The sequence below is a fragment of the Oryctolagus cuniculus genome, chromosome 2 (assembly GCF_964237555.1).
Source record: "Oryctolagus cuniculus chromosome 2, mOryCun1.1, whole genome shotgun sequence".
Lineage (NCBI taxonomy): Eukaryota > Metazoa > Chordata > Mammalia > Lagomorpha > Leporidae > Oryctolagus > Oryctolagus cuniculus.
Genome location: NC_091433.1, coordinates 164481494 through 164501370, shown reverse-complemented (window position 1 = coordinate 164501370; position 19877 = coordinate 164481494). Strand labels below are relative to the sequence as shown.

Genomic DNA, 19877 nt, shown 5'->3' with positions numbered 1-19877 from the left:
CCAAGTGGGTGCAGGGGCCCAAGGACTTGGGCCATCTTCTACTACTTCCCAGGCCACAGCAGAGAACTGAATAGGAAGTGAAGCAGCTGGGAATCAAACCAGTGCCCATTATGGGAAGCCAGCACTGCAGGCAGTGGTTTCACCCGCTATGCCACAGTGCAGGTCCTATCCTAAGGGAGTGATATGGTTCCTTGTTTATAACTACATACGCAGAATAAAAAAAACAAATGGAAAATCTCTATATATATACTCTATGGAACTCTGCCTTTCAAATAAATAAAATAAAATCTTAAAAAAATAAAGAAAGAAAGAAAAACAAAAACAGGGGCTGCCACTTTGGTGTAGCAGGTAAAGTTGCCATCTCAGCGCCCATATGGGCGCCAGCTCCAGGTCCAGCTGCTCCACTTTCGATCCAGCTCCCTGCTAATACACCAAGGAAAGCAGCAGAAGACAGCCCAAGTGCCTGGGCCCCTGCACCTATGTGGGAGACCCTGAAGAAGTTCCTGGCTCCTGGCTTTGGATCAGCCCAGCTCTGGTCATTGCAGCCATTTGAGGAGTGAACCAGCAGGTGGAAGCGCTCTATCTTTCCTGCTCTCCTGCTTGCTCTGTGTCTCTGTAACTGTGCCTTTCATATAAACACGTTTTTTTCTTCTTTTTTTTTTCTGGGCCCCATTTTAAATCTTTAAAAAAAAAAAGAAAAAGAAATCAGGTCACAAAAGAATACATATTTGAACCACTTACTAAAATCTGTTAAATGGAGCAAAATACTACATATTATTTATGAACTATATACATATATAAATACAGAATTGGGAAAGTAGGAAACACACAGACCACCTTCAGGACAGGTGTTTATCTATGGAAGGGTATTGAAAGAATCCTCCAACCATACTCTAACATTTATTTCTCTTTTCAAAAGGATTCAAGGGGCCAGCGCCATGGCCCACTAGGTTAATCCTCCACCTGTGGCACCAGCATCCCATATGGGCACCAGGTTCTAGTCCCAATTGCTCCTCTTCCAGTTCAGCTCTCTGCTGTGGCCCAGGAAAGCAGTGGAGGATGGCCCAAGTGCTTGGGCCCCTGCACCCACGTGGGAGACCAGGAAGAGAGGCACCTGGCTCCTGGCTTCGGATCAGCGTAGCTCCAGCCATTGCAGCCATTTGGGGAGTGAACCATAGGATGGAAGATCTTTCTCTCTCCCTCCCTTTCTGTCTGTAACTCTGTCAAATAAATAAATTAAAAAAAAAAAAAAAGAATTCACACCACCATGGCAAATATTATATATCGAATGTATGCAATGGCACTTGGCCATCTATTTTATCTTATCCCTCTGTGTCACTTTTCTAAGTTTGAAATATGTTACAATTGTGTTTAATGAAACATTGTAAGTTGCCTCTGAATTTACTTCCCCAAGGAAGGCAACTTAGATTTATGGAATGACACAATGTCTTTATAGCAGCTCTAGGGAAGTAAGCCTCAAAACAAAACGACCCTGAGACTTAGCTATTAACCCCATCTCAGGGAGAGGAGATGTGCGCATTCAGGAAACATGTTTTTAAAAATTCAGGATTCTGCAGCTAAGAAGTGCTACAAGTATCAAGACCTGTCCTTTTACTTTAAATCAATGCCGTTTCCACATAGCAAACTTCCTTTCAGTGTTACAGAATAATTCTTGTAAAGATCAATCATTGTTCTCCAGTGATATAACCAAAGTACGGATACTCAAATTAGTCCATGTTTTGAGTGATGCTTATATTTTAAAATAAATCCCTAATATTAGCTCATCTCATCTATTTTCCTGAGTAAAAAAATACAAGTTCAGAGGACGAGTGGGTTTAAAAGGCTTGTTTTTGTTTGGGAGAGGTGGACTGACATCTGGTGTTTCAGATTTTTAGCTCCCTAAAACTGGATTAAGGAACAAAAATTAGAATAACCAAAATAATCACACCTACAGATACACATCCATTCCTTAACAGACAAGATGGGGGGTGGGTATTTGCTACTGAATTGTCAATTCAACTTTAATGTAGTTATAATGCATCCATAAATATTTACTTAGCCACAGCCACACAGTAAAACAGTAAGCCAAATGCACACCAAAGCTTAAGAACTACCACCTGGTGGCTTGCTCAGAATAAAGATTCTTGGGCAGCACTGTGGCTCAGCGGGTTAATGCCCTGGCTTGAAGCACCGGCATCCCATATGGGCGCTGGTTCGAGACCCGCTGCGCGCTGGTTCCAGACCTGACTGCTCCTCTTCCAGTCCAGCTCTCTGCTGTGGCCTGGGAAAGCAGTACAAGATGGCCCAAGTCCTTGGGCCCCTGCACCCACGTGGGAGACCTGGAAGAAGCTCCTGGCTCCGGATCGCACAGTTTCAGCCATTGTGGCCAATTGGGGAGTGAACCACCAGATGGAGCACCTCTCTTTCTCTCTTTCTCTCTGTGTAACTCTTTCAAATAAACAAATAAATCTTAAAAAAAAAAAATTCTTGGACCCACCTTCGGGGTCTGATTTGTGCATAAGTAATGATGCCCAGGAATCTACATTTTAAATAAGCACCCCACTAACAACCACCAAATTATCATGAGGAGGAGGTAAAAGGACTAAAATTGGAGGTACATAGGCCTTTATTCCTTAAATAAAAGTCACTCAACACCTATGACATGGAGCTAGGAACTGGAGATTTAGTAGTGCACAAAACAAACAGAAACACAGAGAAAGAAAATTCTGGACCAGCATGGCATAGTAGACAAAGCGACAGGCTACGATGCCAGCATCTCATATGGGTGCCAGGTGTTCCACTTCTGATCCAGCTCCCGGCTAACATGCCTGGGAAAGCATCAGAGGATGGCCCAAGTACTCAAGTCTCTGCACTGGGATGAAGGTCCAGGCTCCAGGCTTCAGCCCAGCCCAGTCCTGGCTCTTGCAATCATCTGGGGAGTGAACCAGTAAATGGAGGATCTCTCTCTCAATCTCTCATTCTCTCTCTCTCTCTTTCCCTCCTTCTTTCCCTTTCTCTCTTTTTGGAACTCTTTCAAGTAAATAAGTCTTTAAAAAAAAATCCTGGGGCCAGCACTGTGGCGTAGCGGGTAAAGCCAACACCTGCAGAGCCAGCATCCCATATGGGTGCCAGTTCAACACTTGGTTGCTCCACTTCAGATCCAGGTCTCTGCTATGGCCTGGGAAAGCCAGAGAAAATGGCCAAAGTCCTTGGGCCCTTCCTCCACATGGGAGACCTGGAAGAAGCTCCAGGCTCCTGACTTCAGAATGACCCAGCCCCAGCCGTTGCAGCCATTTGGGGAGTGAACCAGCAGATGGAAGACCTTCTCTCCTTCTCTCACTCTCTCTCTGCCTCTGCAACTCCACCTCTCAGATAAATAAATCTTTAAAAAAAAAAAAAAGTGTAGATATTGATTGGAGGGGCCAGCAATGTAGTATATGTAGTGAGCTAAGCCTCTGCCTGTGGGGCTGGCATCCCATATGGGTGCTGGCTGCTCCTCTTCTGATCCAGCTCTCTGCTATGGCCTAGGAAAACAGCAGCAGATGGCCCAAGTCCTTGGGACCCCATACTCTCACGGGAGACAGGAGGAAGTTCATGGTTCCTGGCTTCAAAAGGCCCAGTTCCGGCCATCAATGCCATTTGGGGAGTGAACCAGCGGACGGAAGACCTCTCTCTCTGCCTCTGCCTCTCTGTAACTCTGCCTTTCTTTCAAATAAATAAACAAACATTTAAAAAAAAAAAGACATTGCTTGGGAGGCTGCCATCCCATAACAGAAAGCCTGCTGCCGATGATGGCTCAAGCATTTGAGTCCCTGCCACCCACACAGGGGACCTGGATGGAGTTCCCAGTTCTGCCTTCAGAATTACAGGCATTTGTGTGAATCAGAGAATGGGAGGTCTGTCTGTCAGTCTCTCTCTCTGCCTTTCAATAAATAAATAAATAAATAAAAAGTTTAAAGGTGTAGGCTAAGAATGCTGGGCATTACCCTCAAAGGGAGCCACTGAAAATTTGGGAAGAGAGGAGTGATAAGATCAAAGCTGTACTACAGAGGTAAACTGAAAGTCATGAGTGAATCCTAAGTGTGATGAGAGCCTAAAAACAGGGCGATGAGATAGAAGGCAACTGCAAGAACTCGTGTATTAAATGAGAAGTCCAAGTCAAGACGTTGACAGTAAAAATGAAAAGGGGTGCACTCAAGAGCTAGTTCCTGAGACAGCCTTCTTTGGCTGAGGCAACAGTTAACGTTAAATTATTCTACATTTTCTATAGACATTCTCTTTTCACATAAGCCTTTATAAAGCAACATGTAATACATTTCCATTTCCAGAAGTATTTTTTGGCACAGTGACTGCAAGGAATCCATCAGAACTCCAGGTTTCTTTGACTCAGGCAAATAGTTAATCATTCCTTTTTGGCACAAAAATTACCTTAGTGGAAGTTCAAGCTATAAAACTCACAAAAAAAAATAAATAAGCTATGAAACTTGGGATAACCAGTTAGTAAGAGTCATGCACACACATACACACACACACATCCAAACTTAAATTTAGACAGGGTTATCATAACAAATCTCAAAAACAGACTTGCCAAGATTCTGGAAATAAGACTCTAAATTCTATTTTACCACATCTCTCTACCTCAGATGACTGCTACAGCAACAGTTTAAAAAAAGAAAAGCACTCGCTCAAATTCCAGACTTGGCTCAACACAGGCAAAATTCTTAGTACAAGAGCAGCTGTAAAATGAAGGGAATGGTGCCAAAAACAAACATCCTTCCAACTAGATAAAATGTGACTAATTTGAAAAAACAAAAGGTAAGAAAGTGAGAGCTTCCCACTACAGTCTCCTGTCCTTTCCCTAGTTTGGCAATTTTACAGCTCATGTCAGGATTCCTTCTGGTAAATAAATACACACGCTCAAAAATGGGTAGGGAGAAACACATCGCCACAGTTTTTAAGTCACATCTTGGGCTACTTTTTCCAGGAATTATCCAGTTATTTAAATCAATTCTTTGCTCTGCTTGGTTACTGAAAAACAGCTCATATTCTTTTTATTAAATATGCTCTAACTTCATTTCATCTCTCAGTTACCTCTATCTAACTGCTTTAAAATACTTTGTAAGCATCCTTTTAGATTGCAAATTCTTAGAAATCAGGGACAAATGCTTAAAATTACTTTGTAAAAAGGTTCCCATACTTCCTTTATATCTCCAAATCAGTAGTGCATCCTATGAAAGTGCTTTGCTCTAGACGATCCACCAGTGCACTCTTCAAAGCTTAACAAAACCCACTCTCCTCCATGATATTTTCAACAAAACCAGCAGGCAGTAATTTCTACTTCTGAACTTACAAATCTAAGAATAAATTTAACTCACAAGTATTCATGAAGTTTAAATGACCTCCAGTTTACATGAACTTTTGGAACATGTATTGCCACACTTTTGTATGCACATATTCATTACAAGCAACTGAAAAGCCTTGTTATAAGGTAAGTACACAGTATGTCAAATAACATCAAGGGAGAAAGCAAGTTCTGTGTCTAAGTATAGTCCTCTTTTTGCCTGTCCCACTCCCCTCTCAAATCCCAAATGAAAGCTAATTCCAATCCCTTACGTTTTCTCCAGCCCTCAAGAGAAGGGACTTTATCTTTCAAACTTCTGAAGTAGGTTTTTTAATTAAGGAAACTGAGTGCTCCTAAGCTTGCTTTCCTTCTACCACACTACTGGGCACTGGGCAGATGCTCATACTCTGGCAATAAAATGAGAGAATTAGGGCAGGTGCTTGGTCGTTAAGATGCCCCCTGGGACGCCGACATCCCATATCAGGGTGCCTGGGTTTGAGCCCCAGCTCTGCCTCTGATCCCAGCTCCCTGCTACGGCATATGCCGGGAGGCAGCAGCTCATGGCTCACGCCCTTGAGTCCCTGACACTCCTGGGAAATTTGGGTTGAGTTCTGGGCTACTGGCTTCCATCTAGCCCAGCCTTCACTGTTGAGGGCATCTGGGGAGTGAACCTGTAGACAGGAGTTCTGTCTCTCTCTCTCTCACTCTGCCTCGCAAATAAACAATAACAACGACACAGGCATTTGGTACAGTGATTAAGATGTCCACAACCTGAATTTGAGTACCTGGGTTCGAATTCCAACCACCACTATTCCAACTTCCTGCTAATGTGCACCCTGGGAGGCAGCAGGTAATGAATGACTCAAGTACTTGGGTCCCTGTCACCCCATGGGAGATTCACACTGAATCAGCCAACTATTGCAGGCATTTGGGGAATGAACAAGTGAATGGGAGATCTCTAAGTCCACCTGACTCTCTCTTTGCCTTTCAAATAAATTTTTTAAAACTAAGAAAAAAATTTTAAATAAAAAAATTATAGAGATTATACAATCACGTGGTGAAATACGATATTAAATGAAAAAGCAAAATATAGAAATGGGCATTTGGTATAGTAGATAGGATGCTGGCACTTCCAGCTACTCCACTTTAGATCCACTTTCCTGCTAATGTGAACCCTGGGAGGTAGCAGATGATGGCTCAAGTACTTGGGTTCCTGCCACCCACAGAGCAGACCCGGATTGATTTCTGGGCTACTGGCTTCAGTCACAGCTGTTGCAGGCATTTGGAAGGTGAACCAGCAGACACATGATCTCTCCCCTCTCTCTCTACATCAAAATAAAATAATGAAGATTTTTTCAAAAGCACATTAACAAGGAGATCTCAGTTTGGGAAAAAATTAAATTAGGTATTTAAAAATAATAAACACTAAAATGCTAACAGTGGTTACCACTAGACTGTATTTTTCTTTTTTTTAAATTTGTGATTCCAAAGTATCTGCAGGGGCCAGTGCCGTGGCATAGCGGGTAAAGCTGCCACCTACAGTGCCAGCATCCCACATGGGCACCAGTTCAAGAGCCAGCAGCTCCACTTCCTATCCAGTTCTCTGCTGTGGCCTGGAAAACCAGTAGAAGATGGCCAAAGTCCTTGGGCCCCTGCACCTGCGTGAGACCCAAAAGAAAGCTCCGGGCTCCTGGCTTCGGATCAGCACATTCCGGCCATTGCGCCTAACTGGGGAGTGAACCAGCGGATGGAAGACCTCTCTCTCTCTCTCTGCCCCTCCTTCTCTCTCTGTATAACTCTTTCAAATAAATAAATCTTTATATATATATATATATAGAGAGAGAGAGAGAGAGAGAGAGAGAGAAATATCTGCAAAGACGTCTCACTTTTGAAATAAAAAAAATCCTTTTTTATTTTGGGGGTATATGTGGGGGGGGGGGGGCAGTGCTAGTATTGTGCTGCAGAGGGTTAAGCCAATACTTGTGTCTTTGGCATCCCATATCTGAGCACTGGTTCAATCTCAGTTGCTCCAGTTCCAATCCAGCTCCCTGATAATGCACCTGGGAAAGCAGTGGAAGATGGCCCAAGTGCTTGGGCCCCTGCCACCAATGTGGGAGACCAGGATGGAGTTCCTGACTCCTGGTTTTGTCCTGGCCCAGCCCTGGCTGTTGCAGCTATTTCAAGAGTGAACCAGGGGCGCGCACCCCAACCCCGGAGCCGCCGCGTGCCATGGCCAGGCTCCAATAGGGTGCGCACAGCAACAGGAGCCTCGTCGCCTGGGGCGGGGGCGGGGGGGGGGGGGGCCTGCGGGTGCCCCCGGAAGTGAATGTGGAGGCCGCACACAGGCTGGCAAAAAAACAAAAAAAGAGTGAACCAGGGGATGAAAGATCGATCTCTCTTTTTCTCTCCCTCCCTCTGCTTTTCAAATAAAGAAATCTTAAAAAAAAAAGCCACTTAGCTTTTAGGTAAGAACAACCACATTATCCAAATAAACTTAAAAGCTGTGATCAAAAGCCCTGCTCAATAACAAATATAGATGTAACTTAAAGGAAGCAAATCTCTATCATAATACCTACTTGTAACAAGATATTTGGTATCAGCTACATCACTAAACTTTCCCACGAACTGCTAGCCTACTTCAGAATTTAGCTATTTGGGGGAAAACAACACACAAAGTACACTGCTATCTTCCTGCAATAATATGGCTCTCAACTCTAAACACTGTCTTATCTATTTAAAAATTAAAGTGCTGATGGAAATAAGACAGCAATTTCTGAAGATTTAATAACTGCTTTCAAAATATACTTAAGAACAAAGGTGATTTTCCTGTCAAAACTTCTCTCCAATTTACCAGTTAAAAAAAAAAAATCACCCCTCTCTGGCAAAAATGAACTGAATCCAACTTTTGATATCCCATAAATCCATTCATGGATATGAAAACAGCAGCTCATTTAATGTGCCACTTCCCACCTCCAAAGTTTTTTTTAATAGGTTTTAGTTTCTGAAGTGCCTGTACAGGCATCATCCCCTTAGTTATAAAGACTCTAAGTTTGATAAGGTAGATATCAACCACCAGGAAGGGAAAAATGTGACAGATAAACACTAGAGATCTCACATTAAAATCCAAGTCTCCATTCTAAACGCATTCTGAAGATAACAGGAAGCTTACAGGACGCCAAAGTTTTTAGTTAGGAGTAGGCTTTTGGTGTGGAGGTTAAAACAACTCCCGGAAGCCTGCGTAGCATATCGGGAGTACCTGGCTTTGAATCCAGACTCCATTCCTGATTCCAGCTTCCTGCTTAATGTGCACCCTGGGAAGCAGCAGGTGCTGGCTCACGTAGTGGGATTCCTGTCACCCACAGTAGAAGACCCAGACTGGAGTCTTGGCTCCTGGCTTCAGTCTGGCCCAGCTTCAGACTGGCATTTAAAGAGTGAAGCAGGGGATACAAGATACAAGATATCTCCCCACCCGGGCTTTCTACTTTTCAAATAAAAAAATTAATTTTACAAATTTTCGTTTTTAATTACAATGTTGAAGATATCATTCTAATCACAACCCATGACTCTAATACAAAAGAATGAATGAATGAAGGCAATAAAAAGGTTTTAATTAACTTCACTCTCAGTGGTGATTTCAAGGCAATCTTTTAAGGTATCCCTGTACATACCAGATCCAAATTCGATTCTGCAGATTTGTCATTTAAAAAGTTGGTACAGGGCCGGCACTGTGGCATAGGGATAAAGCCACCAGTCTGCAGTGCCAGCATCCCATATGGGTGCCAGTTAGAGACCCAGCTGCTCCACTTCCTGTCCAGCTCTCTGCTATGGCCTGGGAAAGCAGTAGAAGATGGCCCAAGTCCTTGGGTCCCTGCACCCAAGTGGAAGAGCTGGCTTCAGATCGGCCCAGTTCCTGATGTTGTGGCCATTTGGAGAGTGAACCAGTGGGTAGAATCTCCCTCTCAATCTCTCTCTCTCTCTCTCTCTGCCTCTCTGTAACTCTACCTTTCAAATAAATATATAAATCTTAAAAAAAAGTACACTACACTTTGAAACTGACTAATCTTAAACTAAGAATCTTATAATTCGAATAAACAAGTCCAGAAAACTACTTTGTAGCATCATTGATTATCTTAAATGCATGCTTATTGAAATGAAGATAGTTAAGAAGCATGAATACATATATTTATCTTAGTTTAAAATTTGAATTCAAGCCAGCCATTCTGAAAATTTTTAGTTCAAAATCTCACCCTAACCAGAAATTATGGTAACAACTGCTTCCAATAGGATAACTGGCACCAGGTTAAATGAATACTCACAATAACCTTATCATGAATATATTATCAGCATTTTAAAAATAAAGTTAAAAACTTGCCCATCACCCTGAGCCAAACTAACAACTCTGTCAGAAAAAAAAATCAAAACTTTTGATTGCAAATATAAACATATAATAGCACAGGTAGTTAAACTGGCACGTTCTTACATATACTACTGTCTTACACAAAGAGACAGCTTAACTATAAAATGTTGCAAAACACTTATACCTATCATCTGCTTCCACAAGAGGGCTGTTATGAGATAATTACCACTACTACATACGACAGCTTCAAGCCTGAGAGCTTAAGTGAAGTCACGCAGCTTTTGATTCCTCGTTCTTTTCCCACTGTACCATCTTCCTTCTTGATAAAGAAACACTGCCACCAAAAACAGCATTTTGTAGTAAAAGACGACATGTACCAGAGATCCCAGAAAAGCAACTTTCATCAGTTACACACTATTTAGCCAACAAGTTATTATATTGGCTAGCAAAATATCCAGTTAGCTACTAACTGATATTTTGGTGTCAATCATGGGAACACAAGTTGTATGAATAATTTTTATTAAACGGGTATGTTAGCAAGGGAATTCTCTAGATTCATATTTTACTTGTACTGGCCAAAAGGTCAAATCCAAAATTAGTCACATTATCTCTAGGGAAAATAGAGGGTGTATGAAATTAGTCTTTCATGACTTAAACATTGTTTCTAGTAGCTATCATCTGCCATAAGACAAATTACTACATAGCCATTTGTCCCAGAGTAGGCAGTGAAGGTGACTGCTTCAATACACACATTCCTTGCAAAATTACCCAACTTTAGCTATATGTATATACAATCAGGGACACGGGTATGCTTACTGGTAACCTGAAAAATTAACTGTAAAATAGTTATTTTGGCTTTGAACTTCTGAGCATTCCATGCTTCTTCATGTCTATCCAAGAACTGTTCTACTTCCTTCACTAACTGTACTTCTTTCTACAACAGCCACCTTCTCTCTTCCTTTTTTAAAGATTCCCACTCCACTCAATGACTTGCCTCACCTTTTTTACTGTACAATTTTCTCTTCCCATCAGTCTGATCGCAAACTTCACTTACACTAGATTTTACTCAGCCACCTCTAATTATATGTGATAATGTCCACCCAAGAAGGGTCCTTAACCTCCTCCAAAGTTTAATGAGGAATAAGGGTGCCTCAGAACCATATGGGCACCGGTTCAAGTCCCGGATGATGCACTTCCGATCCAGCGCCCTGCTAATGTGCCTAGGAAGGCAGTGAAAGCTGGCCCAAATCCTTGGGCCCCTGCACCCCATGGGAGGCCCAGAAGAAGCTCCTGGCTCCTGGCTTTGGACCAGCCCAGCTCCTGCCATTGCGGCCATTTGGAGAGTGAACCAAGGGATGGAAGATTCTCATTTATTCATTCTCCCTTTCTCTCGCTCTCTGCCTTTCAAATAAATAAGTCTTTACCAAAACAAACAGAAGTTTCTATGACTGTGAACAAAATCACACTCACTCTCTCCAATGGGAACTACAACTTCATTCTCTCATAGGAAGGCTTCAGGAAGTAAAACAAAACCAGGACGTTGGCCAGCGCCGTGGCTCATTAGGCTAATCCTCTGCTTGCAGTGCCGGCGCACCGGGTTCTAGCCCCGGTTGGGGCGCCGGATTCTGTCCCGGTGGTTGCTCCTCTTCCAGGCCAGCTCTCTGCTCTGGCCCGGGAGTGCAGTGGAGGATGGCCCAAGTGCTTGGGCCCTGCACCCGTATGGGAGACCAGGAAGAGAGGCACCTGGCTCCTGGCTTCAAATCAGCACAGCGCACCGGCCGTAGCAGCCATTTGGGGGGTGAACCAATGGAAAAGACTTTTTCTCTCTAGCTCTGCCTGTCAAAAAAAACCAGGACGTTGCACATGCCTTATAAAAGTACCAAGTATTACCCTACTGCCATCATGTTTTCAGGCTGGTGTTTTCTTCTGGATGTCTCTCCAGTTTTACATCTATAGAAAAAGAGGCCAGGGCTGTGGCACAGGAGGCTAAGCTTCCACCTGCAGTGCTGGTATCCCACGCGGGCGTCTGTTTGAGTCCTGTAAGCTCCTCTTCTGATCCAGCTCCCCGCTAATGCTCCTGTGAAAGCAGCAGCAGATGGCCAAGCCCTTGGACCCCCGGCACCCACGTGGGAGACCAGGAAGAAGCTCCTGGCTTCAGCCTGGCCCAGCCCTGGCTGTTGTGGCTATTTGGGGAGAGAAACCAGCTGATGGAAGATCTCTCCCTCTCCTTCTATCTCTGCCTTTCAAATATAAATAAATAAATCCTGAAGAAAAAGAAATCTATAGAAAAAGTCCTCACCTGTTCTAGACCACAGGTAGCGTGAACAGTAAATGATAACAACCTTATTCAAGTAATTAATCAAGTCCAGTTATTCTATGTTCACATCTATCTTCCTCATGGTGAATGATGTCCACATTTTCCAGAAGGTGAATAACATACCTGAGCTCTGAAAACCCAAAATGACTACAAAATCAAAATCCATTGTGTGTCATCAAAGATAAAAAGGAAAACCCCGGGGGGACTCTCCTTCTGCAGAGCTGTAAATCATTACCGAAAACAGCTTAACTTCTCCTCTCCGCTTCTGACTTTGAGAGCCTGCAGTAAAGCTTTCCTAAAATCGTATGTGTCAAAGAGAACTGCCAGCTAAGCATAGACAATTTTTTCACACATTTTTAAAATATGTCTTGAACTCCAGCATCAAACTAGTTGTTCATCAGTGTTTCCTGGTATTCTGAGCAGCTAATATTACAATTTTGGGAAAGTTCTAACAATTTTAAGAAAGTTACTTTTACTTGTGAATACTTAACAATTATCTTAAAGCCAAAATTTGAAAGGGAGAAAAAAAAACCACCCAACATATATGCACTCAACTTAAGGCCAGAACCTCATTTCCATTCATGGTTAATTTTCTCTATAATAAATCCCTTGGCTGTAAGGCACCTACTTCTCCCCAAGTTCTCTCACAGAATTTCAAAACCCTTTACTAAATGCATTTAATCACACCTACAGAAACCTATAAACCTACAGTCAATCAAACGAGAGCTTACTTGCCTTCGGAAGGTCCTACATTCCTAGAGTGTTTCTCCCGGGTGAGAAAGCATCTTGCTACTGAACTACTTGAGTGACACCTGACTCATCCCAACTCTGCTTCCTCAGAAAGCAGAGGGAGACAGAGTTTCTACACAAACACAGACAAGTCCCTAGTCCTTCCCAGCCCCGTTCAGACTTCCAACAGCATTTCTAACACGATGATTTGGTTGTTAATGCAATAATGGGTGACTCAGAGCAAATTAGCAGGTTCTGGGCTGTTTTAGGCAGCCATTGGGTAGGAATGGCTATCATCAAGTGAAGGTCTTCTTCCCCACCAACGCCATCTCAAAAATAAATAAATAAAAAGCCAAAAACCTATCAACCTATCATAGCAGACACGAGCATTTAATGAATGCTGGGCTCTAAACAGTCTCAAGAGTCTCATCTCTTTTCAATGTACCACAGGATAAAAACGATGTTCATAACCATGACAGAGTCAGAAATCTATGCTTCTCCTAATAAGGCAAATAACAAAACATTCTGGAATGACAACTAAACTAGGGTAACTTAAAAAAAAAAAAAATCACACACACCTCTTCCCCTAGGGTCCAAAAGAGCTGAATTAATCCATCAGCATTCCAAAGCATCTAACTACTCACAGAAATCCCAAGGAGCGCAGATGTGAGGGGAAACCCATCCGATAGTATTTTTGTTTTGCTACAGAGGGCTACCGTTTCTATAACCGGTCAAGTACTGTGGTTGGCAGGCAATAAAAATAAGCTTTATTTTCTTTTTCTTTTTGTCTCAGCAAAACTCGAATTTGTCATCACCTAAAGTATGGTCCAAGGGCTACCATGGAAGATGAAGTCTACTTCCAATAAACTTTCCTAGTAAAGTTGCAGCCTTGTGGTTAATATTCCATCGAAATGCTCTAAACTTAACCCAGCAAAACCTTTCTCAGATTATGAAAGGAGAAATCTAAAAACACCAGATCACACTTAATGTACCTGATGTATTCTTTAATTTGCCCACACTTTCCTGACTGTAGGCTTCGGCGAGGCATAAAAGCCTTGGGGTAAAAAACTTTATGCCTTCAACTACCTCGAAAATTCTCAATCAGGATTTCGTGCGTTCAATTCACAGCAACGAAAGATCAAATGCTAAGCTCCTAAAAATAGGGGTGTCAGGAGCGAGAGAGACACACACAACCCCCGGCTGCCAACGCAAATGCGTCTTCGAGGGGGCAGGGGCGCTCCTGGGACGCATACAGTAGGAGACAGTAGGAGCTCACATTCAGCAAAAACGGGGAGCGAGGGGTCAGGTGACTTCACCCCGGACACCTGCGGTCTGATCGGGCCTCACTGGCGTCCGAGGAACGAGTAACCCCCGCACTCACAGCCCACGGGGACACCTAGACCTGAGCCTGCAACCCTGGCCACGCGCGACTCGCGCGAACCGGCCCCGGGCCGAGGAGCCCCGGCCTGCGGACTGCGGTCCCCTCCAGCAGGCTGCCCGGGGAGCTCGCCAACCTGGCCGCGAGGTGACCGCTCCGCCCGCCTCCTCCTCCGCGGGGCCCATCAGTGAGTGCCCGCTGGAGGACGGGTCGCCCCGGCCGCGTCCCGAGCGCAGGCGCCGCCGACCTCCCCGCTCCCCGCGCCTGCGGCCCCGGCTCAAGGCCGCCCCCTCAGGTCGGGGCGGACACGGCTGCAGCCACGCGGCGGGAGAGCGGGCAGGGGGCCGGGCCGGGCGCAGACGCGCGCGCCGCCCGTTCGCCCGACAGCTGCCAGCTGCCAGCTGCCAGCGTCCAGGCCCCGCGGGCCGCCCTCTCGGGCCGCGCGCGGCGAGAGCACGGGGCGCGGCCGGGGCTAGGCCCAGCGGGCAGACGCGACGGCGGGAGGGGAACAGAGCCAGCCGGAGACTCCGACCCCGCCGCCTGCGGCCGGTGCCCGCGAGCCCGAGCGGCCCGCGCCCTCACCCCACCCGCGCCCTGCGGCCTCTGCCAGCCGGCCCGTACCTAGGGAGGTCGTGGACGAGACGTGGTTAACCTCGGCGCTTGAGTCGCTGGTCCGCCGCCGGCGCCGCAGCCCCTGGTGCGGCTGCTGCCTTCGCGCTGCCTCGTCCCCCTCCGCCATCTTGTACCGATTTAAAATTAACTCCCCACTGACGTCAAACGCCGCCGCCGCTTTATCAACCTCCCGGGAGCCGGCGGGGTGGCCGGCGGGTCCTAGCGCCGCCCCGGCCTGCCCCCGCCCCGGGCCGCCCGCAGGCTCCCTCGCTCCGCCCCCGCAATGCCGCCGGCCGCTGGCTCTCCGCCGCCGGCCGCTTCTGCGAGGAGCGAGGGAATCCGCGGCCGCCGCCGCTGCTGTCCCACGCCCCAGCCTCGCGGATCTCAGCGCCACACCCCCTGAGCGCTGGGCGGGCCTGTGTAGACCGAGAAAGACCTCTGGAGGGCCCGGTGCCTCCTTCCCAGCCCAGTCACCCGGTTCTGCCCACCGCTCCCGTGTGAGGTTGATTGGCGCCCGCACGTGCCGTGGCTCTGGCACTCTTTTCTTCTCCTCATCTCCACAGCCTTAGGCCCGCCCCCCGCACCCCTCCAGCTGTTGCTCGTGCCCGGCTTTTCTCTTGGTCTTTGCTGCCCTCACACAAGTCTGTAAGGCTATCCTTTCCCGTCCGCGCCCACCCCCAGCTCCGCATCCACTCCCCCGGCTTCTTAGCAGTCCATGCCGTAGCCCTCCTGCTCCTGGCTCTGGGGGGAGCAAGCCCAGAGCTGGGGCGGGGAAGCTGGTAGCAGGTGCTTCCCCGACTGTGATGAGCCTTCTTGTGGGGATCAGTAACATCGTGTAGAAAGTTCAAGTCGCTTTTTAAAAAATCAGTGTCGTCCCATGGAGGTGTCTGGGACATGGTACCTATTTCCTTAGATTTTTCTTTTTAAATCACATCACCAGCTGCTTCCGAAGTTCCTTCAGGTGTCCGAATGCTTGCCTTACCCAGTCTCGTCATAAAAGTCTAAAAACCACAGCCTTTCACCCTGCGAGATCCCATCAGGGACCCTCAAGCGTTAAGGAGATTCCCCAGACTGAGCTGCTGGCCCATTGGACTCCGAAGTGGTTCCTTCCCACTACCGGACCCTGTTAAGCTCATAGGCTGCACCTGCAGTGTCCGGAACAGGTCCAGCTTCCCAACTCCAAGAGGATGAGCCCTGGTCCCACGTTCACCTGCAATCGCTCCGGTTAAAAGCCTTCCTCCATTCTTCCTCTTGAATTTCTTATCCCAGTGATACCTCAGGGTTACTCCAGACCCTCTCCTCGCCTGCCCTCCGTACCCAGCAATCCCACGGGAAGTCACTTCCCGCTTGGGCGTCTCTCCCCCTGCTCACCTCCTCTCCAGCCCATCAGCCCTTCCTGATTCAGGCCCTCATCATCTCCCACCTGACCTGTTGCAGTAGCCGCCCATGGCTGCCCTTCTCCCTTGCTGCCTCGGCACAGCAAGTCTGATCCTGCAGTGTCTCTGCCCCGGATGACGCCCAAACTCTGGAGCAGTGGACAAGGACTTTCTTGATTTTTGGCTCCGTCTGTACACGGAGCCTCATGTTTCCCCACACAGGCCTCCCTCCCTTCACTCTCTTCCTTCAACAAATATAACAGGATTCTTAGAGGACCAAATCAAATAACACATTGAGAACGTGTTCTTGACTGTAATCAGCTAACATGTATGAGATGTTTCCTGTCCCAGGCACTGTTCAGAGTGATTCGCGGGTGTTAAATCACGGAGCCGTAACAGCAACCCTGGGTTAGAAATGCTGTTAGATGAGAGAAACAGAGGCGCCACAGGCGACCTGCCCTGCCTCTGCAGCAGGAATGGCTTTGGAGGCAGCAGTCCCCACGGTGACAGTGCTCAGGCTATCGGTGAGTTTCTGGGAGGCAGAATCCTTTCAGATGGCTTGTCCACAGCACGGCCTCTGGAGTTCTGTCTTCAGGCAATGGGAAGTCTATCAAAAATAGCTATTTCTGTGGCATAACAGGTAAAGCCACCGCCTGCAACACCAGCATCCCATATGGGTGCTGGTTCAAGTCCCAGCTGCTCCACTTCTGATCTAGCTCCCTGCTAATGCACCTGGGAAAGCAGTAGAGGATGGCCCAAGTCCTTGGGCCCCTGCACCCGTGTGGGAGACCCAGAGGAAGCTCCTAGCTCCTGGCTTTGGATTGGCCCAGCTCTGGGCAGCATGGCTGTTGAGGAAGTGAATCAGCAGATGGAAGACATTCTCTCTCTCTCTCTCTCTCTTTCTCTCGCTCTCTCTTGCTCTCACTCTCTCTCACCCCTTTCTGTCACTCTGCTTTTCAAATAAATAAGTAAATCTTTTTTTTTTAAAAAAAGCTATTTCTACCAAATGTGAAGTCTTTAATGCTAAATGGAAAAATAGATAAAAGATATCCATGGACAATTCACCAAAAAAGAGTTATAAAAATTATTTTTGAACATATGAAAAAATGTTCGGTTTAACCCATTAAGAGACACACCGACTGAAGCAACCCTGAGACACCATGTCTCAGGTTGGAGGAAATCGAACAGCGTGCCACAGCGAGTTAAGCTACTGCTTGGGAGACCCAGCATCCATTGTCAAGGTGCCTGGTTCAAGTCCCAGCTACTTCATGCTTCTGATCTACCATCCTGAGAGGCAGAAATGGTGGCTCAAGTACTTGAGTCCCTGCCACCCACAATGGGAAACCCAGGTAAGTTCCTGGCTCCTGGCTTCAGCCGACCCGCTATAGGCATTTGAGGAGTTGACTATTGGATAGAAAATCCCTTCTCTCCCTCTCTCCCTCTCTCCCTCTCCCTCCCTCTCTCTCTCCCTCTCTCCTTCTCTCCCTCTCTCCCTCTCTCCCTCTCCCTCCCTCTCCCTCCCTCTCTCTCTCCCTCTCTCCTTCTCTCCCTCTCTCCCTCTCTCCTCCCTCTCTCTCTCCCTCTCCCTCCCTCTCTCTCTCCTTCCCTCGTTCTGTCTCTGTCTCTCTCTGATTTCCATTAAATAATCAACCTTGTTAAAAGTTTATGATTACATTTTGCTGGTAAGGATAAGGGACACAAGTACTATCAAGCATTGTTAATGAGAATGCAAAATGGTAGACCCCCGTGGAAAGGAATTTGACAATCTCCAGTAAACCAACTTTGCTTTTATGGTTCCACTTATCAGTCTCATTTCTGAGTATTTACCCTGAAGATACAACTCTAACACGAGGTTATTTATTGCAACATGATTTGCAGTTACAAAATATTGGAAACTATCTAAATGTTCAAACATAGATGATTAATTAAACAAACTAGGGAGCACTTTGCAGCTGTTTGATCTTTTCCAAACAAAAATCTCTATGAATCAATATATTTCTGAGAGAAAGTTAAATGGAAAAATAAAGGGTTAAAGAGTGTATTTTGTGAGAAAGAGAAATAACAAAATATACATATGTCTACTTATCTGTCTGAAAAGAAACTCAGAAAGATTAACCAGAAAACAGTAAAGTGAGGGCCCACCATGGGCAGAAGGAACATAGGAAAGTGACACTTCTCTGAGTGTACCATTTGTTTAGGGTTGACTTCTGGAAACATGCTCTACATGATCAAAACAATTAAATCCACAAGAATGGGAAGGGAGAGCTGATCTTAACAATATCTAAAATCAATAACACAACCACCCTGGGCAGAAAAAATAGAAAGACAACTAATGCAATTTACAAACATAGTATGAGACCATAAATATTTCTCAATCTTGGTCAGGGTCAGGAGAGTAGAATAGCAAATAAATTCAGAACTTTTTTTGGTAGGCTTGTTTTTATAGAGGTGGAGGGAAAGCAATTGTTCACTTACATAATTTTTAAATTTTTATGTGCTTGGTTTTTTCACTTGAAAGGCAGAGAGAGAGAGATCTATTTATCTATCTATCTGTCTGCTGGTTCATTTCCCAAATGCCCAAAACCTCCGAGCTGGGCCCAACCAAAGCTGAGCGCATGGAACTCAAGTCAGGTCTCCCATGTGCAGGAACCCAGGTATCTACTAATGCCTCCCCGAGTGCATTAGTAGGAAGCTGGGAAAAGAAACTGCGCCAGAACTTGAACTCAAGCACTCTAGTAAGGGCTACAGGCATTCTGAGCCATGTGTCAACAGCTGCACCAAAAGTCCATCCCTCTACACTTAGATGTTTTATAGGATTGAGCAAATGAGTGATGGGCCAATGTTGTTGATTTATTTATTTGAAAGGCAGAGTTACAGAGAGGCAGAGAGAGAGAGAGGGAGGGAGGGAGGGAGGGAGAGAGAGAAAGAGAGTTGTTCCATCCACTGATTAACTCCCCAGATGGCCAGAGCTGTGCCGATCCAAAGTCAGGAGCCAGGAGCCAGGAGCCAGGAGGTTCTTCCAGGTCTCCCACATAGGTGCAGGGGCACAAGGACTTGGGCCATCTTCTGCTGCTTTCCAACACCATAGCAGAGAGCTGGATCGGAAGTGGAGCAGCCGGGACTCGAACCAGCACCTTTATGGGATGTCAGCACTGCAGGAGGCAGTTTTACCTGCCAAGATGCCATAGCACCAGTCCCTAAATGGGGAGTATTAATATGGACTTGAGACTTCTACAACATGAATATGTGTGTGCAGGCAAGAGAAACATACTCATGTAAATGTATAGGTATACATATCGATGTATATACCTGTGGGGAGCAATTCGGACTAGACTAAGTTACTGGAATTAAGACTTATTCTATGCATCTGCTCTCCCACAATATGGCACTGGGAGAGGAGAAAACAGCTTCTACGCAGCTGCCTCCAGTTCAGCCAATAAACTGTAGGACTTGCTCCTGATTGGAGAGCAGCGTACTCGGCGTGTGGGCAGCCGAGTTAGGATTGGCAGAGGAGGACTATAAAGGAGGAGAGAGATGGCATGCACCAGGAACATCTAAGGGGAACATCTAGCTGAAGGAACACCTGTGCAGCCCCCGAGACGAGCCGGCCGGCGGTGTGCCGCTCCCCTGCGGAAGTGGGGAATGTGGCCAGGGGGAACTGCCCTTCCACGGAGGTGGAAGGGATAGTAGCCAACCCGGGAAGAACCAGCAGCAAACCCGGGGAGGGCCGAGCAGACGAAAGAACAGCGCAGGGTCCTGTGTCGTTC

The 19877-nt window shown here is 46.2% G+C and overlaps 1 protein-coding gene across 9 annotated transcripts in view; it reads right to left on the bottom strand.

The window, feature by feature from the left end:
- The window catches only part of ATL2 (atlastin GTPase 2), a 58818-nt gene extending 43763 nt beyond the window's left edge, over positions 1-15055 (bottom strand). For 3 of the 9 annotated variants that reach the window (XM_002709913.5, XM_070069225.1, XM_051839530.2), the window contains exon 1: positions 14744-14972. In XM_002709913.5, coding sequence (XP_002709959.1) covers positions 14744-14861 — 118 coding nt within the window. In that variant the 5' untranslated portion in view covers positions 14862-14972. Of the gene's footprint in view, positions 1-14258; positions 14435-14743 lie in introns of those variants that run through there. The other 6 variants (XM_070069228.1, XM_051839544.2, XM_070069226.1 and 3 more) reach the window with 4 other exon arrangements.
- Positions 15056-19877: the final 4822 nt, after the last annotated feature.